Source organism: Lissotriton vulgaris, chromosome 2_1, assembly GCF_964263255.1.
Source record: "Lissotriton vulgaris chromosome 2_1, aLisVul1.2, whole genome shotgun sequence".
Lineage (NCBI taxonomy): Eukaryota > Metazoa > Chordata > Amphibia > Caudata > Salamandridae > Lissotriton > Lissotriton vulgaris.
Window position 1 is genome coordinate 844,874,823 of NC_141687.1, and position 24,645 is coordinate 844,899,467.

Here is a 24,645-nt window from a genome sequence, read left to right on the forward strand (position 1 = left end):
GTTGCCATTGTAAAGAGCGGAAGGAGGCAAATAATGGATTTAGATAGTTTTATTCTTAAAGTAATATATAGACCCACTGGTGCTAGTGTCCAGGCATCTCTTCAGTTCAGCTCCAACCGCTTCACTGAAGTAGAACCTGGATCACTAGAATACAATAGCAGAATTCCATATTGCATAGCAAAGAGTCTAACACAGCAGAAGAACTACAAAACTAATAAATGAAAACTACAAAAGAAATGGAAGACATACACCACAACACATTCAGAATAAAGAAGACTGCTGCCAGAATATCCAAGATAACGAAGGAATTTAAGAGCAGGCAACAAGTACGTCTTCAAAGGTCCCTACCCTTCGTACCACCTACTTGGATCTGCTCTCCCCAGTTTGTGGTTCTGAAATGCCGGAAGACCGGGTGTTTTGTTGCCTGGGGCCAGGCCTGCTGGCCTCACTCTCACCAAAATGAGTCGATCAGAAAGTGCTGACAATGTCTGGGAGAAACCTAGATCTTAGGGACTGCCAAAAGCAGACTTAACCAGTAAGCAACACGGAAGTGACAACACAATAGCAAGCAGAGTCCACTGTAATGAATAGCTTCTGCTGACATCAGGTGTACCTCCCTTAGTGCCCTAGCATGATGCCATTAGTGAACCACCATCTTTATACAATATGAGCATCCTTTAGATCCATGGTAATCAGAGTAATTTGTAATTACTAGTAAACAGTGGTTCTCCTTGGTACCATTCATACAATTTAACAATAATGAGTTAAATCACTGTATGCACATATTGCCTTTTAACGCAATGTAACATATGACCAGCACAATTTATTTTTCTAGGCATAATCTTTAGACATATACGATGACCAGCAGTCATTGCCAAAGCATTGAAAACACTCGTGTATTGTGCCCCGAGTGAAGAAAACAAACAAAAACCACAACCAAAGAAACACTAAAGAGAGCATAAAATGGAATGTGAATCTTTGTATGTAAAAAACAAGCAACTTTTCTTGATTATTGATAGCCTACTGATAAGGTGTGGTTTATTTGTTATATTATGTTGTCGTCAACATTTCGATCCTCATCTATTTACAGTAGTCTCATCAGGACGTTAACGTGGGGACATCTATAGTGGGCAGTCTTCTATGTACCCTAATAAAGGACGGTCCTAAACTCTATTATGGTGACACATAAGTAGATGCTCACCAATGTGCAGTAGAGTAACGATTTCTACCCACTCAGAAGTATTAATTCAGATCCATGAGTGGTGAGTTCTTTTGGAATGCAGCCTTACGCCCAAACACCATGGTAGCTGTTTCACGGTCTGGATGGGGGCAGGATCCGATACAGTGATGTGGGACCTGTGCGTCACAGTGGATATTTTCCCTTTCTTCAAGCCTGCACAGAAGGGATAATGCATTTACTGTACAGAGTACCGGAGTTAGAGATTTACTATAGAAACCTGGAAATAAGGAGCAGCAAATACGATTATAAAGCCAGCTCCCAGCACATTTTCTGAAGCATTATTGATATTAAAGCTTCTTTAAAGAGTACATATGATCAAACCTGGCAAACTAGTAAGCGTGACCATACAAAGTCTCTTTTTGTTCCTTCATAGAGTACCAATCAACAGCAAAATGGAAAAAACATTGTCCCCTTGTGCATCATTCTGAAAATTGGATGCTTCCCTGAGTCATGGTCTCTCATAACTGCTCGAATGTCACCCTTAACAGGACCCAGAAGAATTGACACCCATAAGACCAGTATCCAACCTCCCTTTCCTAGGCATGGTTGTTGACAAGAACAGCTTTGGCCCACTTCTGCCAATAACTGATTATGGCTACATGCCAAACTGCAGCGTGCTCCATATTTTTGAGGAAGCTGCACTGGATGTAGGTAACACCTTCCCTTAATGCTGCTGGATTTTTCAGTTGTCTTTCTCTGTTAACTATGAGGCGTTGTGAATAGATGGAAGTGTTGACATGCACCTGGACTCCTAGTCTTGGCAGTGTCACCTCAACTTGACATTGTAAAGCTGAAATATTTTGTCTCCAGTGGATGCTTCCTTGCGGCTGTTATGAAATTTGAAACCAATCTGTAAACTATCTACCCTGCTCGCAGCTGCCAGGTCCCTTAACTTCATTATTGATGTGAACTTGGACGTACAAAACCACATTGCATAAATAGGGAAATCAGCGCTCTAGCACCTAAATTATGACACTCCTACCTTCCGAGCTGCATGGCGTACCCAATCATCACAGAACTCGTTTAAGGCCAACTTTTATGCTGCATCTTAAATCGTAAAAAGAACAATTGATGGACAGATTGCAGAGCAATGTCATACATTTACCCCAGTACAGAGATCTGGACCTAAATCCATCGTTTTTTTGTTCACCATGCCATTCCAGTTTGGACTCAGCCATATGCAAATCAGTCTTGACCCTGCACCCAATGGGAACAGTCCAGCTCGAAGTGCCAGGCCAGGTCCTCCCTGGACTGGGAACAAGCATCCTAGGACCAGTTTCAGGCTTTCAGCCAGGATAGCTTGACTCCAGTGGCCTGGAGAGCATTGGACCGACATCTAGGCATACCGGTCTCACTCGGGATGACGAATGCAAAAATAACAATTGATGGACAGAATGCAGAACAATGTCATACATTCACCCCAGTACAGAAATCTGGGCCTAAAACCATTGTTTTTTTGCTCACCATGCCATTCCAGTTTGGACCCTGAAGAAGGGTGACGTACCCTGAAACCGGTCTCAGGGTGCTAGTTTCCGGTCCAGGGAGCACCTGAACTGGCAGTTCAGTCTGGACTGTTCCCATTGGGCACAGGGTCAAGACTGATTTGCATATGGCTGGGTCTAAACTGGGATGGCGTAATGGGCAAAAGAAGGATGGATTTAACCCAGATCTTTTGACTGGGGGAGAATGTTTGCATTGTGAGCATTCCGTCCGTCATTTGTTTGCTGTAACACTTTTCGTCCAAAGTGGGATGGGTATGCCTAAACGTGGTTCCCTTGCTCACTGTGCCACTGTATTCAAGCTAGCCTGGCTGAAGAAGGGTGCAATACCCTGAAACCGGTCTCAGGGTGCTTGTTTCCAGTCCAGGGAGGACCTGGCCTGGCAGGTCGGTCTGGACTGTTCCCATGGGCGACCGGGTCAAAACTGATTTGCATATGGCTGGGTCCAAACTGGGGTAGCGTAGTAGGCAAAAGAACGAGGGATTTAACCCAGATCTTTTGACTGGGGGAGAATGTTTGCATTGTCAGCATTCCGTCCATCATTTGTTTGCTGAAACGCATCTTAAATCGTGGCACAATCCACTAAGGACTGGTGTGATCAGCCTGCACATGCTCCTGCTAGCAAGTAAAATCAATTTCAATTCTGCTGTATCTCATATAAAAACTGTGATTACCTATGACTCATAGCGCACAACGTGCAAATCCCTATCCTTAGCATAAATGGCAAAGTTAAGAAGTCAAACGATGAGCCTCGCTTTCTTATGTTCAGTACCCAAATTGTTGAATTCATGGCATGAAATGTAGTGACTCTGTCACACTGGTATCACTACAGATAGCCCTAATTGCCTTGCTCTTCATGTTCTTCTCCACTGAGGATTAACTGGAAGTGGGTTAATGTTCTCCCTAATGACTCTTCATTCTACTATCTGATAGAGACTTCTAGCCACAGATTCCACACCTTAAAATTTTCCCCAGGCATCAGACTGGATCTGGCGTCGTTGGCGTCCGCACCGGAAGTGGCATTTGAAGTGTCCTATGAAGGCACCACCTAGGCACCCTGACATCAGTTATTTTCTTTCCATGCCACTCAGTGCAGGTCTGGAAAGAGCTACCCTGTAGTCAATTTTTGAATAACTTAGTTTTTAAATTTTTTTAAAGTCTTTTTTGAGGTCTTAACTCAAAGAAAGGCTGGTTTCAAGCCCTGCAACGCTTGTCACGGACCGATGTCGGAGATGGACCTGCACCTTCTTGGCCTATGGTGCCTCGAACGAGACCATGACCTGAAGTAGTTTCCCACCTGCTGTGCCATGCAACCTAAGGCCTTGAGGGAGCGATCCCTCAAGCTCATGGCAGCTCCGCGCTCAAGGTCCCAGTGGAGAGGAAGGTCACAGAATCTGAGGTCCTCGGCCCACTCCAAGTCATTCAGCCATTTGGGTAAGTCTTGGTTTGGCCAAAAGTAGTTGAAGCTTATTTCGACCTAACCTTGTTTATCAGCCGATGAAGAAACTTCCCTTAAGGCTTAGGTCCGTAGTTGAGCCAGCGCCTGTTCCGACTCTGTGCCTGCCTTTGCAGGAGCCAATGTAACCCTGCTCACATTTAGGAGTTTTATGAGGCCTTGTGCCTCATATTTGAGCGGACCAATCCCTCTGATGCGCCTTCGGGCCCTTTGGGTTCTGGAAGGACCCCTACTGGATCCATGCTGGTGGCTCAGGTGCCAGTCGGCCCCAAGGATCCACAAAAGGATCCGAATCGGTGCCGGTCGTGCCATGTTGACCCTTCCCTGCACTGGTCCTGAGGCTGACGCTCCCAGCTGCATCCCCATTCTCATCCCAGACTCCTTCACCAAGCTGGAGGGGCACAGTCAGGAGATGACTGGAGCCATGCCTTCCTAGCCTGAGCCCTATTCCTATTGCCTTGGACTTGGGGAAGAATGGGAGTGGTCGCTGGACCCTGAAGAATACCAGCCTTATGACTCCTTGGACTGGTGTGAGCATCCGGGTGAAGCCAGTAGACTGGACACTTCTCCAGATACTGGCATGCTTTTTCCAACTACCATGGCTATGGAAGAGGGAGCGTCATTTGCAATGGTGGTGCGAAGGGCAGCTGAGGTCCTGGACCTTAGTTTGCCCTCGGTGGCAGTCAAGACTAATGTCTTGACGGAAGTGATTCAAGCAGGAGAGGCTTTTTCCGAACCACTTCTCCCGTTTAATGGAGCACGTAATGATGTCCTGCTTGGGACCTGGTTCAAGTCCATCTCAGGGGCTCCTGTGAACAGTACAATTGCTGGCCGCCTCCACCCAACTCCGGGGTACCATAAATTCAGCTAGGAACAACCTACTCAGGAGAGCTTGGTAGTTCAAGCCTCCACTTCACATGTAAATCCTGGTGTATTCCTAATCGCCCCACCGGATCGGGAATCTAAGAGGCTGGACAATTTAGACAAGAAGCTGCTTTCTTTTACCAGCCTGGCCTTGCGGTTGGTAAACAATGCATTCCTTTTGGGCCTCTGTTTCCTCGCTCTGGGATATGTTGCACAGGTGCTGTCTAGGTCCTGGAGAAGGCCCGGGCCGTGCTCTCCCAGGCTGTTACCGATGAGAGGTATGCAGCTAAGTTCATTATTTAAATGTGGACTAGGCAGAGAAATGCCATTGGCATTGGCCCTGCAACACCATGCCTGGTTAAGGGCTGCTGTCTTTTCTGGGGATTTCCAGACCTCACACATGGACATGCCATTTGATGGCTCCTGTCTCTTTAGGGACCAGGCGGATTCAGCGCTGTAGCGCGTTAAGGACAGCAGGGCTACAGCCAGGTCCTTAGGTCTTTCTATGACCCATGTCACCCTCAATCTGCTTTTCGCTCCTTTCGTGGCCAAGGAAAGGGTTCACAGCCGCTTCCTTACTAACCCTGCCATCACGGCATGCAAGCTTCTCCAGCCTCTGTGTGGCCATGGACACAGTACCTATCGTCCCCGTAGGACGCGTGGGCAGCAGTCTGGTCAGTTCTAGCCCACAGCCGCAGAGCTCAGAACCCTCCTAGTCTCCCCATTTACCATCATGGTTGCCCAGAGGGCAGCAGAATTCGCCATCACTTGCCCCACTGGCAGTCCATGACATCAGATAGGTGCGTTTTGCAGATTGTCCAGAGAGGCTATGCCTCCCCTTCGATACTACCCCTTCTTACGACAGGATGACAAAGGTCTAACTATCCTCCACCAGGAAGTGACAGCTCTTTTTTCCACGGAGAGTGCAGATGCCAGAAGTGGGTTATGGTGGTTATTCTTGCAACTTTCTGGTGCCTAATAGGGACGGAGGCCTTTGTCCTATCCTAGACCTGTACTCTCTCAACTTCTTCTACAAGGAGAAGTTCAAAATACTCAATCTAGCTCAGTTCCAATCTGCCCTGGACCTGGGAGACTGGATGGTAGCATTGGACTTGCAAGACACATATTTCCATATCTCCTTCCTACTTGCCCACAGGCGTTACCTGCGGTTCACAGTGGGCCAGAAGCACTTTCAATTTGCTGTGCTCCCCTTAGCCTCACCATTAAGAGTAATGGGGTAACCCAGTAACCCTCAGAACCTGGGAATGTAAGCGAAGCAACAACAATGGTTCTGTTGGGCATCACAAATAATTTGAACAACCTGTAATTAATACACATTCAAAAAGTATATCCCGTGGAGGATATAAGGAGACACACACTACAGGATATGGTTCAAAAGGTAAAACTTTTTAGTATAAACCTTGGTTAGGGATAAATCCACAATTTTTTGGATGGCTGTCCAAAACAAAGAAACACATAGACTCTATATACATTTAGTGATCAAGTTGTGACTAGTGACAGGGCGCTATACACAACTAGAACAAATTACACATAATCATACAAACAGACAAAACATTAGATCATGAGTGTCCACTTTAGAATACAATTGTCACAACTGGATGAATTATTCCCTTGTTTTAGTTGGGACTTTGTGTGGACGGATACATGCAAAGAACCTCGACGTTTTGTCCCTATATGTTAGTGCAGACTTGAATGCATCTATGTCGGGTCTTCATCAGGACTCAAAAGGGGGGGAATTGTGACAGCCTGAATGTAAATGTAAATGTATGTATACTTGTAAAGCGCACTGTTACCCCCATCTCGGGGCGTCCTGGCGCTGTATACCGCTGGTGAACCCGTCCTGGCTTTCCCTGTGAGATGGTCCCTCCTGGGCACCCCCAAGGTGAAGCCAGGCATCCCCGGCGCTGATAGGGCCGTTGTGGAGATTAAGCAAGCTATTGCCCAGAGTTGCAGAGTGGGACCCATGGTTAGAGTAGGCCCCTTGGCGAGAATTATCGAGTCCGCGGACATTGACCCAAGACCCTGCCGCGTCGGGAATTGAACCCTGGTCCCGGGCCGACCTCTGCTTCAGGGTCTGCCGCTTCTAACCAGTGAGCCACACTTCTGCACTGAATGAATGTATGCACTTTCTTCAGTGGGTCCTTCAAGGGGAAGGTGAGAATGTCAGCCGACAGACTCGCAAGGTATTCATGGAGAGGTGAATTCTTATTGCTTTATAATGCTCTATCCCAATACCAGCCGGCGTGTACATCTGGGAGGTGCCGCTGTAGCGATCACCTGCATTGTAAAACTTGGGGAGACTCTGGGGGTGCGGCCATAGCGATCACTTCAAGGAAGGCAGCGATGACGTCTGCGTCTATCCCAGCACGGCGTTCAGTGGCTACTAAACGCCGCGCTGTGTTTCTTTGTTTTGGACAGTCATCCAAAAAATTATGGATTTAACCCCAACTAAGGTTTATACTAAAAAGATTTACCTTTTGAACCATATCCTGTAGTGTGTGTCTTCTTTTATCCTCCCCTTAGCCTCACCAGAAACCCTTAAGTGTTCACCAAGGTGATTGCAGTGGTTGCAGCGCATCTGCGGAGATCAGGGGTGCCAGTTTTCCCCCTAGCTAGACTACTGGCTGTTGAAGGCAGGTTCACCCCAGCCGTGGGTCTCCCACCTCCCGTCTAAAGCAGACCTAATGCAATCACTGGGGTTTGTCGTAAACGTGCTGAAGTCACACCGGACTCCCTCTCAGATGCTCCCTTTCATCTGAGCCATTCCCCCTTCAGGCTACAATACCAATGTTTCAGCCTCTATCCTGAAGTACTGCGAGACTGACTCTGAGGCTCTTGGTCCTCATTGCTTCTTGCATCTGGGTAGTTAAACATGCTCTGCGGTGGGACCTGAAGTCCCAGTGGGCACAGCATCAGGGAAATCTCTTCAACACGGTCGAGATCTCGGAGGGAAACTGTAAAAGACCTGCAGTGGTGGCTAACGAACTGTGAATAGGTCACGAGCAGACCCCTCACCCTTCCCCAGCAACAGTTGACTGTCGTGACAGATGCGTCACTCCTGGGCTGGTGCTGCCATCTGGGAGAGCTGGACTTGTCTCAGTCATACTCTCATGTCCACATTAACCATTTGGAGCTTTGGGTGATTCAATTGGCATTGAAGGCCTTTCTTCTCTCGATCAGAGAAAGTCTGGTGCAGCTGTTAACAGACACCACCACCATCATGTGAAACTGCAACAAACAGGGCGGGTTGGATCATGGACCCTTTGTCAAGAGTCTCTGGATATGGCGGGAATGTCAGGGCATTTCCCCTGGTGGTTCAACACCTGGTGAGTTCTCTGAACGCCAGGGCAGACAAACTCAGCCATTTGATGCTTAGTGAATCATTAATGGCGTCTCAATCTGCAGGTGGTGCAAGGTCGGTTTCGAGAATTGGGAGAAACTTGGTCAAATCTGTTCACCACTGCCATTTCCAAGGCGGCTCTCACACTGAGATGCCTTTCTGGCAGTACCACTCCTACCCAGAGTTCTCACGGAGGTTGCTTAGATATTTTTTCTAAGCTAAGGGATCTGCGGCTAGAGGTCCTGTCAGATGAACAAGTTACTTACCTTAAGTAAACCCTGATCTGGCACCCGATCTAGCCCCAGATTCCTTACTGATCCTACCCGCTTTGTGAACTGGTTACAGTGTGAGGGTCACCCTTCAGCCATAGAAATTCACACCAGTTGACTGTGTTCCTCGAGGCTCAACGCTCCTGGCATGGAAAGTAGCAAAAAGAAACTGACGTCCGTGCACAGTGGGTGGTGGCTAATGATGCAGAGTCAAACGACACCAGCTACTAATGTGCAGGGGTGCGGCTCAAATAATTCTGGATCTATTCTGGCTCCTGGGGAATGTTCGAAGGTGAGGAATCTGCAGCTAGATAGTCTTTGCCAGGTAAGATGTTATGAAGGTAAGTAACTTGTTCTTCTGGAGTCTTCTGGGTATGTTTTTGGATACTCTTGGGCCCCAATTACAAGTTGAGGGAAAATTCTGATCCCTGCCCAAACGTGTTACACAGGGAGCGGAATTACAGGGTGGGTGATAATTACAACACCCATGCACTTTTCAACATGAAAAATTCCGGCAGCTCAAATTTGGTGACATTTATCGGGGGGTAAAAAGGCAAAACGTGAAATTTGTTGTGTTAAAAATTATTCGGCAATTATGCTCCATATTCCTTATAAAAACTGAGAATTGGATGTATTTGCCACATCTGGTAAATACATCACCCTGTTCTAATGGTACTTATTGTCTGGTAAACACCCCCATCCTTGTCCAACAAACTCACATTGAGGATCTAGGTGTGTCTCTGTACATATACTGTGTTGATGGTTGTGTGAATACGAATAATGCTTTTTTTCCAATGGTTGCAAAATGAAGAGCTAACATTCTTTTGTGTTTAATTGCAGATACCGGTTTGGGGGATTCTGTGTGCTCGAGTCCCAGTATTTCGAGTACGGCCAGCCCCAAATTGGATCCTCCTCCCTCACCTCACGCCAACAGAAAGAAGCACAGAAGGAAGAAAAGCACCAGCAACTTCAAGGCAGATGGTGTCTCAGGCGCAGCTGAAGGTAAGAATAGTCTTCCAATGCTTCCTGCCGCCAATTGCTATTCTGAAGAGGAGCAGTTTCCCTTGTGTTTGTGTACCGTGCTGTAGCCCACAGACGTTTCCCAGAGACTTATTTAATGATCATGCGCCCCAAAGGCTTCTGTAGAGAGAAGTGCTCTTCCAAGGACTCCACATACCAACAGAAAACATCCAAAGAGAAAGGCATTCTCCTGGAACACTGAGTAAACACTGTCCATGCCCAGTGAGTGTACTCATGAAAAACCTTGTCCATTGGCTTTATGTGCCCAGTGCTCCTCTGGAGGAGGGTGCACTACGATTAGTTTGTATCGAAAAGTACTGCTTTAGGGAAGGGCTCCATGCTCCCAAATACTGAATTTCAGAAGCACATTCTCCTTTGACTCTGTATGTCCAAACATTGCTATAGTGAAGTGTTCTTTCCAATGAGTTTGTGTGCAAACGGTATTGTTGAGGTTATCGTTTTCCCACGAGTATGTGTGCTTGGCCGCTATTGTTGGGATGGGTGGTCTTATGGTTGAGATGGGTAGGTTCATGTATACCACCATTGAGAGTGTGGAGGACATTCTGCTACACACCTTAGAGTTGCTTCAGTAAAGGTGTGTTTAAACGAATCTATGTGACTGTGCCCAGTTGTAGGATACATACCTAGTCCCTATGCCTGGGTACTGCATGAAGGATGGGTGTCCTGCTTTTAATCTTGGAAACCTGCCATGTAGTTTCTTCACTGTGGCTGTATAACTTCAAATGACTGGTGGGACTGGGAAAGCTGCATCACAGGAGGAGGGGAAGTGATTCAAAGCGATGGAAGTCTCTTGGGAAATAAAAGCTGCAGGATACGAAGTAATAAATGAACACCTTAACAAACAGTGCCTCACACTCGGGGACATAGGTGAAGTTCATGCATCTCTATAAAACTACTTTGTGAAGAGGGACAGCAAACGTCTAAATGGGTGTGTGGGGATTTTGGCTTGGCTGGGTGCAGTGTTGAAGATAGTTTCACCCTGATTTCTGAATGCCGGCTGAATACCTGTAGGTCTTACTATACCTTGATGCATTGTGATTGCCCATTTCAGTAGTGAAATATTTTTAATTTTTAGAGAGAGACTATAGACCGGCTGTTTAACCCAACTCTGTGCAATAGGATGCCAGTGCAAGCCTAAAAGGGGTGGAAGTCAAGTGCTCCGTGCTGACTTTCATCAAAGATAAACCATTGAAAGTAGTTTATAAGAACATTTGACAGACCCCGTAATCCTTTTTCAATAAGCCCAATTAGCAGAAGCAGTGCAGCTTATGGTGGTCAGACAATGAGAGGCCAGAAGGAAAGGATCCCATGGTGACCTACTTGTATATACCTAAAAGGCACATTCACACCATTCTTTTTGTAGACAGGGCAAGCAACACAAATCTGTCCAGAAAGGTAACAATCTAAAGACAATGCCTACACACACTGAACTCCAATGATCAGAGATCTTCCTATTGACCTTTTGAACGGATTCCCATAAATCATTCTAAATGTTAAATGAATTTCGCTTAAGCAAGTTGCTGTTCATCCACCAGCCTTCCTCCTCAGGACACTAAATGTGTGTGTGAGTGAAGAAGCTCAGCACTTTTCGAGGCATATTTTGAGCTGTTTCATTAGCACGTATGGAAATTAAACTAAAGATCATACAATAGACAATCAGTTTTTCATGTAACTTGAAGAGATTCTGTGCATTTATGTCACTGTCAACTCCGTAAATCAAACCTCAGTCGCTGGATATTTAATTTGCCTTTCAGCAAATGGACATTGTGTGCCTGCTCAGAAAGGAAGGAAATAAACTAGCTCAGGACCTGTTCCCAAGAACCTCGCAGTTGCAGATAGGAGTTGATGTTGGGCAGTGTCAGATGATGGTGAAAGTATCTGCTCCCAGGTGCTGTTACCTATCACCATCCTCTGCCTGTCATTGACAGAAGATACTGGACTCATTACTTTCTACAAGGTGAAAGCCACCAGAAATGTGTCCATGACCGTACTTTGTGGAATTGGTCTCAAATTTAGGTTCCCGATCGTCCTGCAGTTCAATAAATCTGAGGAGTTGTGGAAGTTTCCTCAGCCGTCAGTTCACTTTAGGTTTTTGCTCTAAACTGTCAGTGAACTTTCTTGGTATGGTTGGCACAAGTGCTGTTGACCATGAGGCTGAAGGAATGGGAACAGAGAAAAGGAAGACAAGCCATCTACTGGAGCTGCGAGGGTTTGGCATAGCTCAGCTATGCTTCGATGTGCCATGGTTTTGGCCTCCTTCAACATAGCTTTGTGAAACTCCATTGGTAAGTGCCAAGCTTCTCAACACTCCCCCAAAGACGTCTGAAAATAGCCCCTAAAAATCAAGTCACTGTGGACTCGTTGAACTTTGGGGATATGAAGGCCCAAGTCAAAATGGAGCCCTTGGCTGTAGCTCAGAGCGCTCTTTCTTTCTTCTGCAAGAAGTCCAAGAAAGCAGAGTGTTCCCTGTATATCGGAGCTGAGGAAATGTGGACATTTATCTGAAGGTAATGGACTTCATGGTAATATGGAAATTCATCAAGTGATTTCATTCCAGGGCATTGAGTCTCGCTGCTGTTTTTTCATAGCTTGAAGGCGACGTGCGGAGAAGGGAATAGTTTTGTGTTTGTGTCTGTCCTCTTCCCCCGCTCGACATTATTTTATTTTCCTCACAACTATTATCGCCCGCCAGCCCTGCCTCGGCCCTCCATTCGCCGGTCTCCGTTCCCTGCTCCACCTGCTGCGAGGCCTCGGCCATTGGCGCGCCTACCAATGGGCCATGGCGCCCCCGTTGGGACTCGAGGTGCTTCTGCAGCGCTTGACAGTCCTTCTCTTATTAGGGTACTCCGGACCGTGAGGAGCCGGCAGGAGTGATGTGCGCAGGCCGGGCCGCCGTGTAATCAAGGGGCGCCAAATCTGCTGCGCGTTTGTGGCCACGCACTGATTGGGCACAGTTTTAGGCCATCTTCCAGTCAATTATGCGTGCCCTGCCGTGCTCCCGCGAGCCGGGGGAACATTCCGGGCTGTCGTCTGGGCTTTGGCTGACAGCCCAGTGCTTCTGAAGTGTCTTTCTGCGCAGTCGTTCTGGGATAAGTGCTTTTTAGTTGGAATTGATTACCTTTCGGTGGGCTTTTTTTCCCCTCTTTTGCTTAATAGCGACACGGCGTTGGCGAGGGCCGGAGGTGAGGGATGAAGGCATTAGCCACTGAGTGGATCTGAACTCCTAGTCGATTTTTTTTGCCTGCCCTGTTTCCATCTAATCTGTATTTAATGATGTGGCGTTTGATAATATTTAAGATGAATCATTTCGGCGACTGCTGAGCCTACATGTTCAGCCCTTGTCGAGTAGGGACTCTTCGTCATCGTCCCCTGGTCCCCTCACATGCCTCTTTCTCTCGGTCTCTCTCACCCTCCCTTTCCCTCCGTCTCCCTTTTGCACCTCTTCCTGCCTTACTTTTTTGGCTCTCTCAATTCTCATTCTTGCCTTTTTTCGGAACCTTTCCCTTTTCTTTACTTCCACACCACTCTGTTCCATACACCTTTTCTTCCCTCTTTCTTAATTCCACCCTCTCACCCTTTCCTATCCTAATACATTGCTTCTGAGTTTTCTTTCAGCGCTCCATCTCCATTTCTCTCCTCTTCCGGTCTACTCTCACCGGACATTTAATTTAAAATTTTCTTTGTCCGTCACCCTTTTTATGTTTCCCCCTCTCTCCCCCTCCTCTCCTTCAAACTCCCACATTGCCTCGCTCTTTTTCCACTATTTCCATTTCTTCTAACCAGACTCCCCTCCTCCCATTCCCTTCTTCTTCTTTATTTTTCTATCCTTTTTATTCCTTTAAAACGCCTCTACCCCACCTTTGGGTGTTGTAGAATTAATCGACCTGAATCAAACGAAGTCGCTATGCGGAGCCTGATGCCCTGCCTCTGGTTGCATGGGCCCTGCCTGTGGATGTTTCAAATAGCTTTGTGAATGACAGCAGAGGTCATTGCTAAAACTGTGGTTTATACTTTAATACTGTAGTTGACATGATGTAACCGATCTGGAATGAGGTGCATTGAGTTAGATGTATGTGGTTCTCAGTATTGCATTAGCTTCAGCCGTTGTTGGTCAGCACTGGCCGAGCTGTGTGTCTACTCCAGAAGTACCATATTCAGAGGCACTTCGGGTCAGAATTTGTGTTGTGCTGTTCTCTTGTTTGAGTGCCAGGAATGATTTAATGATCTTGTGGCGGTACAGGGCAGAGACGATGAAAAAATTGTGTTTTATTTTGTTCACAATATGGTGGAGAGCTATGGTTGTCATTTATACTCTTGTGGAACTTTGAATCACCTGAGACTTCATTTTTCAAACCCTTCTTCCAAATGAAACAGTTAATCACCAAACATTTTTCCCCAGATTGTCCATCAATCCGCCTCTGTTTTTCTTCTTTTAGTGAAGGTGTAGTATGCACCTACAGGATCACTATTCTGGACACCGGAATCTCTGCCTCAAGGATCCTGTCAATTATCTGCCCATGGCAAAGGAGGTAATATCTCCAACCACCTCTCTACTACATCCCAGCTCTACCATTTTTACTGGTTTCCTTGGAGAATTGAGTAGTACTCCTCTTTGGCACAAAGACTTGTCTGATCATGAAGCCTATCCCAGTTTTAACTGCTGTGCAATATTTCTGATTGGAATGCTTTTCTGGGGTTCTTGTTTTCAGTTTTACGCCCCTCCCCCCTCAGTGTCGCCACACTAGTGGACAAGATAGGTCAATAAACCAAAGCCTATACTTCAGAAATCTGCGTGTAGCCTGGCTTTTGAATGTATGTAGCTCCGCTCAGCCGCTAATCCTTTTGAGGTAAATGAAATGGGCTCTGTTGAGTTGCGTGATAGCACTTGTTATTGGCCACCAGAGACAAGTTTGAGGCGTGCCCTACATAAGCATACAAATTATACCTCGTCTCAGTATTAATCATCACTTGCTCCTCCTTTCTTCGCTCCCCTGATGACCGACATTGACTCATTGTCTGGTCCATTCACCCCAGCTTTGCACCGCTGTGGCTTAATAGTGGCTTTTCGTCAAGGTTTCTCTCCAGTGCCCAACATGGCGGATGGCAGTGCCCACTGGCCGAGGAATCTCAGGTTAATAGCTCTAACAATACACACAGTTTTAAATGCTGTGTAGACCTGGCATGTTAATGAGGGGCAGCACACTGCAGTTCCACTCATAGGATAAAGGGGCATGAGGGAGTTCCCTCAGAGCTCCCAGTAACTGAAGCAATAGGGCACAGGGAGAAGGCGACGGCACTTCGATGAGCATACAGCGAGATGAGACACAGGGCATGAGTAGGCCCGGGAGATATTTTAATTACACTGGGAAATTTGCACAATTTCAGAAATAGCTTGACAATTTGCGTAATTTTTGCACACATAAGACATTTCTATGCAGAAAATACCGTACCATGTGCGTTTTTTTTGGCTTGAGCTACTCTCCTGTCGGTATCTTGCAATACTTTCTTTTCTCAAAGTGCATGCTCACAAGATGCTTGTCAACTTCTTTTCCCTCTAAATCTAACCGGGAAATAATAATTTTGACACATTTTGAGGAATTTCGTGAAATTACATGATTTTGCCCACCCTTTGGTCAGGAGTGCGAGCCCCCACGCGGCCCGCAGTATCACTGCTCGTGCTGCTGTCGTTGTGTAATGTCATTAAATAAAGCACCCGCCTGGACCGGGGTTCCTGCAGAGTTTACAGTGCTGCGGCACAGGCCCTAGTGCTCTCACTAGCACAGATGCAGGGGTGAGCACCCTAGTGACTCCCTGTACCACAATCCCCTGGACATCGGGGGTAAACGCGCCTTCTCTGCCCCGGTTGCTTCTGTTTCGCCGGCGCGATGGGTGCCAGGGGTAAGGCGGCGCTGCCAGGAGCCCGCTGCGCTGTCCATGGCGAGGGCCCGTGAGGCTGGAAGGTGCGGGGAGATGAGCGGGGCTCCGTCGGCGGCATCCGTCAAGTGCCTCCCGCCAGCCAGGCGTCCATCCGTCTCCGTGCGCGCCTCCTCCCGCGCATTGAAGCCTTTTTATCAGCTGTGTCAGGTTCATTATTCAGGAGGCGATTAGTAACAGCCAGTGCTGTTTAAGCCATTCATCTGCTCGAAGCCCGGCCCGCGCCCCCTCCCTCCCCTCCACCCTCCAAAGTCCAAGTCTCAGGGGGGAGAAGAAGAACCAGAGGGAAACAATTCCTTGACACATGCTCCTGACGCCAAGACGAAGTTTTAATATGTATCTGTCTCGGCGGAATGCGGCGGAGTTTGATGAGAGTCAATTACCGGCGGCCTCGGTGGGAGATTCCGAACAATAAGGCGGGTGATGCCAGGCTGCTCGTTTCCACAGAGCTGCGCCCTGTCACCCGGCGGCGGCAGGATATCCTGCTCGTGCGTACGCCTCGCTCTCCCCTAGAGAGCCCCGCCTCCCAGAGCCCTAGCATGAGCATATTGTAGCTGTACTGGCTCCACTCACCGGGGGTAGGGCCTGCACCACTGATTAAATAGAATACAAAAATGCAAGTGCCGCCATGATGCCTGTTTCAAATTGTGTGCCATGCCCGCTGCCCATCTCCTGCTTGACTTTCAGTTGTGAGGCGCAACGCTGGATTATAGGCAGGCACCAGGATCGATTTTCAAGATGGCAATAATCAAATATCTGCAGTGACATCTACATGAGAATCATGTAGAGACCTTGTTCTCTGTCAAAATCTGGCATGGATCTGACCTTTATGGATCGCAATCAGACACCCATGGTCTACGTGAATCTCAGACCTTGCTTATGAAGACATGGGACGCCATTGTGCATGGAGATGACACTGGACACATCATCACGGAACCAGTATCATCTTCATCTGCTTCCTAGATGGAGTCCTGGTTGTCTGGTACTCGGGTCCCACTTGGGATCGGACTGTGCTTTGGATCATTCAATCCATATCAATATGCTGTCGAATGCCCCCTTCGATGGCACATGCACGTTCATAGCATTTCATCAAATCAAATTGTCTTTATTCGGTTTTCATTGTTTTTGAAATACCATAAAAGTTCATAAAATACATCAATTTCATATTCATATATAAAAGCCCATTTAAAAGCATAATAAAAATTCACATTTTGAATTTCAAATATTAAAAGGTATTCTTTACCAGTGAATTATAACAGAAGGGGGGAGAGAGAGAGTCAGTGGATTCAGTCTCCCTGAATGTATACATAAACAAAGTGGAATCCACTCAAGGTGGTGATGGTCCCTCAAATGATAGGGAAACACACAGTGTTGTTTAAATGCCCCTCACACACCAACAGGCCCCTTGGTGTCATGCTTCATCATCGGGGCCTTCGCATCCCTCTACGGGATGCGGCGTGCTACGACTCGCGGATACGCAGGAGCACTTTGAAGTGAACTATGTGTGGGGGGGGTGTGTTTAGGATCAAAATGTGAGTGAGGTGAGGTGAAAAAAGTGAAAGGTTTCAATTACCTAATTAACCACCTTTAATTGCTAAGAGGGAGTGTATATATAAGGCCCCTGACGCTACATAGGCTCACTTCATCGGAGCCGCGTTGAGGGAAGGCAGGCGAATGACCTATGCAGTAACCGTGAGTCAATGGCTGTCTGAGACTAGCATTCTGTCTGTAGCCGGGTAGACTCAGTATTGTGCTTTCTTTCCCAACTGAACCTCGTTTATTCATATTTTTAGGTCCTTTCAGATCATGAAGGAAGGAACCCCAATATACGTTTAGGCTCATGAGGTCTTACATTTTAGAACTCAAAGTAAGACTTCTTCCTTCTTATGTGCTCTCTTTCCATCATATCAGAGAGTAATTCAGTGTTTTTTATATATATGTGTGTGTGTGTCAAGACTGTTATGTCCACCTGTGTATTTTTCTTTTTTCTTACCGGGTCCCATTATTTTTGGTTTACCCTTGCAATACTCAGAGAAGGTTTTTTCTTCTCCTATGATCAGTTTGTGATATTTGCATATATTTACCTATGCATTTCTTTCCGCAGGTTCTTTCGCCAACTGGGCGCAACCGCATTCACTAACACTATAAAACATTGTTAGGAATATTACACATTGTGGTAATTTTGTTAATTTTTTAATACACTTTAACATTTTGCATGTGAGTAAGGGGAGGGTAAGTGCATAACCCTTGTCCTGAAGAAGGAGGCTGTGACCTCCGAAACATGTTGACACTTTACTAGTGGTTCTGGATACCCTAACTCGTATCTATCTAACCACGCCCTGCACTTCTTTTAATAATACCAGCCGGGGATTTAAATAAAGCTTTTTTTCCTCCCACGTGCCAGGTATTTTTTAAAACCTTTCACTTTTTTCACCTCACCTCACTCACATTTTGATCCTAAACACACACCCCCCACACATAGTTCACTTCAAAGTGCTCCTGCGTATCCGCGAGTCGTAGCACGCCGCATCCCGTAGAGGGATGCGAAGGCCCCGATGATGAAGCATGACACCAAGGGGCCTGTTGGTGTGTGAGGGGCATTTAAACAACACTGTGTGTTTCCCTATCATTTGAGGGACCATCACCACCTTGAGTGGATTCCACTTTGTTTATGTATTCTTTACCAGTGTTCATATACACGTAAAACAATTTGAGCCACTTATCACAGATTGGTACGATGTCTAATGCAAAATTTAAGAAAGTGCAATATAGATTTTGTCATAAGTTCAGTTTCCAAGAACTGTAAGGCCAGATAAGCTGGGCGACATTGACGCAACCTCAGGACCTTCAAAAGTGGTACTATCCACCTCCTGCGTGGTGGAACATAAAACTTACAGAAAAAAGTACATGTATAGTAGATTGTAAAGAAATATAATCACAGGGGCAGGGGGAGAGATTTGTAGACCAATCATTTTGGGAAGGGAAGGAAATCATACGATGAAACACATTAAACCTGAAACGGGTCAACAAAAATCTACCATAGTGATTTAAATTGAACTGCAGGTATGGTTGGATAGTAGGAACAAGTTGTATTAGCAAACATTGCTGTACAGATGGTTTCCCTATTTCGTTTAACAAACGCATTTGGGACAGATGGGACAAACATGCTATTTTTATTTCTTTTTTTGAGAGGTCCAATACTGATGGAGGGTCGTCAAAGAATCTTGCACGTCCAATGTCAGTAAGGAATGATTTGACATAAACCAGCCACCTGATCTTCCCCATATTGTCAAGTTTCATGCAGTCTTGGACAATTGTTCTCGTGAGGTGACATTGTTCTGTTGCCCAAATCCTTTGCCACAGCATGACTGGTTGGATTTAATGATGTCCGAAATATAGTCCAAACCTAGTTCGAGATGACAACCATATGTTGTGGTACTTTTTGGGACTGCCATCAAAAACCTTAGAAATGAGTTTTCAATTTTTTGGAGCTGATCTATATTTCTTTAAAATGGGTCTCTTTGTGCATCAGAGTTTCACTCTCCTGGGGGTGCCCAAGATTTCTGTTCAATCTTCCTCATTTCCTACCTTAATTGCCTCATCTCTCCCATGATGTTGGTGCCATCACTCTTGAACATCCACTCAGCTCCATTATAAGCAGGCGTTTCTTCCAGCTTTGTTAATTCAAGGACATCTAGTTGTTGCAGGCTCCTAAACATAAGGCCATCCAAGTTGGTGCCACAATCAATTATGCCGACTCCCTTCTCTTCGTCCTTCTAGAAACTCTTTTAAATATCCTTAGGTTGGTTCAAAATGGTTATGGACTGAGAAAAGGGGTCCATCTGTTGGGAACCAAATGGCTGCATGTCTTTCGCTGATATATGCAATGTTCAAGAGTTCTAATCCGGGTCACGCAGACTCAGCCTGCCAGTGCTTAATTTTAGCTAGTGGTTTCCAGTGCTCGACACCAGCACTTAATTGTCAGCTCCTGCTCTAGTGACAGGCCGCCCCATGGTAGTGTGGTCTGTCAAATATAGGAGATAAGCACAACAACAGAATTTAATTGATCAATATACATTAAAAATGAATGACATCTGTCACTCACACCATTATTATAGCTTTGGGTGGCCTGGGATAGTTTGAACTGTCACACTGCTATCAGTGCCATGGTTAGTACTTGTGTTGGTTCTGTCATTGGCAGCGCTGGCACGGGCACTTAGTGGTGCTGGATACAGTAACTTCCTGAGAAGGACCCTGGCACTTATTAGTATTATTTTTTTTAAACAAATTAAGCATTTCAAGTCTGCTATCCTGCCACGCTGGGGAAAGTGCATACCTGGGTTGGGTGTTAGTAACATGTGTTGTTTATGGTTCTTCGACATAGTAAAAATGTGATATTCAGAGTTGGAAAAAATAAGTAATTTATTGTTATTAGATGTGTTATTACTACTACACCAAATCTCTGTGATGACAGGATCCACTTCAAGGTTGTTAGGCTATCATTTAAATTCCAACAAGGCATCACCCTGCTAATCACACATTTAAAGTCACACCTGGCATCCCCTGAATACGCTGAGATGCTCTGACAAATTACTCCTGACAGTGCCATATTTTATTCTTTCCGCCAAAGAGAAAATACTTTTACCATGTCAAGCTGCTCAAATAATCCCTACCCTAAATATTTCTCCCCCCGTCAAAAAATATGTTCCATTATACACAGCACTACTTACTCGTATGCACAGGTATGATACTGTCGTTTAAACTGTTTAAACAGAAAGCTTGCACAATAAAGGGAGCAATCTTTGTGCACGTTTGAGCTAAAGCAAGAATCACAGCCAAACTGCTCCTCCACCAATTTTCATCATTACTGAAGTGGATTTTATTGCTTTTAAGGAAGTGTTTCTGTTTTTAAAAAAAATACTCATGAGTGTGTTTTTCTCGTATACGGTTGGGAAGACTGTTGTATGCAGTTTTGTGAGGCAGCAGCTTTCCCCTTCATTCTTTGTGCTCCATGTTGCTGCAAGATGGCAGTATGCTACTACTGCTTCATCAATTTCCAAATAAATGTCTAGGCGGGAGGCCATTCCTAACTCTATCACGTTGGAAGTAAACGGCACATCTCCTAGGGAGAGTATTGCACATCTCTCCAGCCACTCTTTTCTGATTCTTACGTCCATACCCTCTGATTCACCTTGTGTTATGGTCGGTATCTTCGGCTTCTGAATTTGGTTTTTCAGAATCACTCGTGTCAAGATGGCCCTCGTCTTAAGAGAGACATGGCACTGAAGTGTAGAGCCCATGGTTCAGTGCTGAGGGATTCTACATGCGGAAAGCTAAGAGTCGAAGTTTTCATTTACACACTTTGGCTGCTCGGGGTTTTGATGTGTCTGCAATTTGACCATATTATAAAATCCAGACAAAAGCCACGTCTGAAAAGCAACGCGTTATGAATACGACTGTACACTACATGTACAAATTCTTATCACAGCAGGTAAAAATTGTTGTCGTAGAGAAAGATTTACCAACCATTCCTCAGGAAGAACTCTTTGCTGGTTCCCTTTTGTCTCTGTGCTAAAGTAGTTTGAGCAGATAGAAGATACTTCACGTATATAGGCCTGAAGCTGTAGTACAGGTGAAAATCAGTCCTTCACCAGCAAGTGAGTCTTAAATATTCTGTTATTTAGCTTTTACATTTGTTTTAGCTCCCTCTGTGCAAACCCTTTAATGTAGGAAACCTTATCTCCTTTAATGTCCCGATGCTTTTTTGAGTGAATGTTTTGCACACTAGAAATAAGAAATTGGACTAGATGAAGTGCTAAACAAGAGTGCCATTTGAGATCCCAGTCCAGCAGTTAGATCCATACGCTCTTTTGGTTTGATGCATTAGAGCCGGAGTTTACAAACCTTTTTATGACAATGGCTGCATCGAACACAAAATGTGGTTGGGGTTACCCGCCCGAAAAGCATGTAATATTTTCTCAAAGTCTGAGAATGCAAAAACATTGACGTGCAACTTCGGGCTTTTTCTCAAGCAGTATAGACAGAAACCAATATTCAGTAGATCTTTTTAATTCATCATTGTGCATATATGTAACATAAAACATTGGCAACCAAGCCAAACATTTCACAATGTGTTTGAGGAGAACATTTTAAAAGAAAAGTCCAAAAATATTGCTGCTGATACCTATTTTCACACCAGTTTGTTTAACAGAAAACGTGCATGATCAAGCCGAAACTCCTGCAGAGCTTTTTAAAGGTCATTGAGCCTCATCGGTCTAACACTGCTGGGTAGTCATTCTTACCTTTCCTTATTTTATATTATGATATTTAACATTTCCCACGTTACAAATATGCTAATCAATTTCGCTTATTAAAGGATTAGAAAGTTATAGTTGTCCTTACCACAACCTCGTCTTCGCCACTTCACCTCTTTCCAAAACCCTACTGGGGACCGCCATTATGATTAAGGGACTTGTTTACTGAAAGCCTCTATACCAAGTATCCCAGTTGATAGCAGGTCGTCCAGAGAGGGATCTGGTAAGGACCACGGTATACGATTCTCTTTGGTGCTAACACCCTAATGTATAATAAAGAAAACTAAAAAATTCACCTAAAGCACATTTTAAGTGCTGTTATGGTGTATAATTTAAAACCAAATAAATACTGAAAATCTCAAATCTGAAAAACAGGTTAGTGTTGGATTCCTTACCTTAGAATATCCCCAGGCGTCAGACTGGATCCGGAAAGTTTTGCGTAGCAGTACCCTGGTGCGTCTTCCGCGTCCGTCGCCGGCGCCGTGATGACGTTGTCGGAGTACTTAGATGCCGCCCTCGCACGCTGACGTCAGTTCTTCTTTTTTCTGCGCCGGCAAGCGCAGATCCGGAAAAAGCAGTACTTTAGTCAATTTTTGACTAAACTTTTTTTGATCCTATTTGATCTCTCTTTGAGTATTTACGACTCTCGGTGCCGGTAGGGATGCCTGGGTTCAAGCCCTGTACCGATTGCCACCGACTAATGTCGGTTACCGATCCCCACCGCCGGTGCCTCTATTGCTTTGGGGCCGACCATGATAACAAGTCATGCCCCGACTGCCGGGCTCTGATGTCAAAGGCTATGCGGGAGCGGTCCCGTAAGCGCCTCAAAATCCGGCAGTCGGCCCGCGCCGCTCACAGTCCTGGTCCAGAAGGGGGTCGAGGGACCGGTCGCCGGGCCACAGTCGTCGAAGCTCGGCGAGTCGTCATCATACAATACATGCAGCCCATGGGAGATCCCTGGTGTACCTATGCCCTGGGTACCTCTGTGCCATTGAGTCATGAGACAATTTTAGATTGTATTTTGTATGTCTATTGGCCTCCTGCATCTTTATCCTCCATACAATGTTTTTAGTTATATTGTAACCATTTAATCGTTCCCGTTTTTGCCTAATCTTTAGTCATCTGCATGTTTAGTCACACTCTGTCTGTAAAGCGCTCTGATATCCGTAAGGATCTTGTTCGCACTCAATAAAACTTTCTAAATAAATAAATAAATCATTAGTTGGGCTCCAAGTCCTCAGGTAAGAGGCACAAAAAGTCGAAGAGGCGACATCGCGACATCGTTCTTCCGACTCCCCCCGACGCTCGCGCAATGCGGCCGGGGGTTCGGGCCACACTGCACACGCATCTCTGCCGGAGCCGCAGGCGTCGCGTCCTGCTCCATACCCGCCGGTCCCTGGGCCGAACACGACGCCGGAGGAGATCGATGCCTTCCTCATGGCCATAAGGTCGCTCTCTCCTCCGTCGGGTTCCACGGCGCCTTCGGGTCCCACGGTCCCGGCTGGGAGCCCAAGCGGGCCGGGTGCTTTGGGCCCGGCGCCGTTGGTGACTTCGGTCCCGGCGCCGCAGGGCCCCGCTGGATCCGGTTCTGGATCCGGGTCGCTGCTGGTCGACCTTACGACCCGCCGCCATCGACCCCTAGGGTGTCGCCACCGGCACCGTCCCCGGACGGCGCCGTCCCTGGTTCTTCCCTCAGTCCGGATCCGTCGTCGGACCGGCGTCGCTCGACGACGCATTCAACGCTGGCAGAAGAGCAATTCTTCTATGATCCGGCTCCATCCTTTGCACCTGATTTTCAGGAGATGAAGGGCGAGGGTGACTGGGAGGGGTCTGAGGACCCGCTGACAAAGGAGGTTTTCCTCTTTCTTCTTTAACTTGCCCAGCAGGGCTCTGCTCTGGGCACAATCAAAGGCTACCTCTCTGCCATTTCAGGCTTCTTAAGGCTTCCTGATCAGCCTTCTCTTTTCAAGTCCCCTGTTGTAAATAGATTCTTGAAGGGCATCACTCACATGTTTCCTCCTGTTCCTTTCGTGATGCCCCAGTGGGACTTGAACCTTGTACTAACTTACTTGATGTGCGCTCCCTTTGAGCCACTTCACAATTGTCCTCTCAGTCTTCTTACTCTTAAGACTGCATTCCTGGTTGCCATCACCTCTGCCAGGAGGGTAATGGCAGAGGCTCTTTCTTTTAAGCCTCCTTTCCTTTCTGTCCATCCGGACAAGTTGTCTTAAAAATACGTCCCTCTCTCCTGCCCAAGGTAGTCACAGCCTTCCACATCGGGCAGTCCATCACCTTGCCCACCTTCTTTCCGCCTCTGCATCCCTCAAAAGAGGAAGAGAGGCTCCACCGTCTGGACCCAAAACGTGGGCTCTCATTTTATTTGGACTGCACACGCCAGTTCCGGGTGGACGACCAGCTCTTTGTTGGTTACGTGGGCGCTAAGAAGGGACGGGCAGTGCAGAAACGCACCATTTCGCTATGGGTCGTTTTGTGCATTAAGGCCTGTTATTCTCTGGCTACAGAGCCTCCGGTGGGGCTGCGTGCCCACTCCAATCGTGCCACGGCGGCTTCTACTGCCCTGGGTCGGGGAGTCCCTTTGCAGGACATCTGTCAGGCAGCTACATGGGCCTCGCTGCACAAGTTCGCTAAACACTACTGCCTGGACAG

At 46.5% G+C, this 24,645-nt stretch overlaps 1 protein-coding gene across 5 annotated transcripts in view; it reads left to right on the forward strand.

Moving 5' to 3' along the window:
• Positions 1 to 24,645, forward strand: part of AGAP1 (ArfGAP with GTPase domain, ankyrin repeat and PH domain 1) — a 1,113,642-nt gene that overhangs the window by 881,852 nt on the left and 207,145 nt on the right. For all 5 annotated transcript variants that reach the window (XM_086956296.1, XM_086956297.1, XM_086956294.1 and 2 more), the window contains one exon: positions 9,530 to 9,691. In XM_086956296.1, the coding sequence (XP_086812422.1) occupies positions 9,530 to 9,691 (162 nt within the window). The remainder of the gene's footprint in view (positions 1 to 9,529; positions 9,692 to 24,645) is intronic.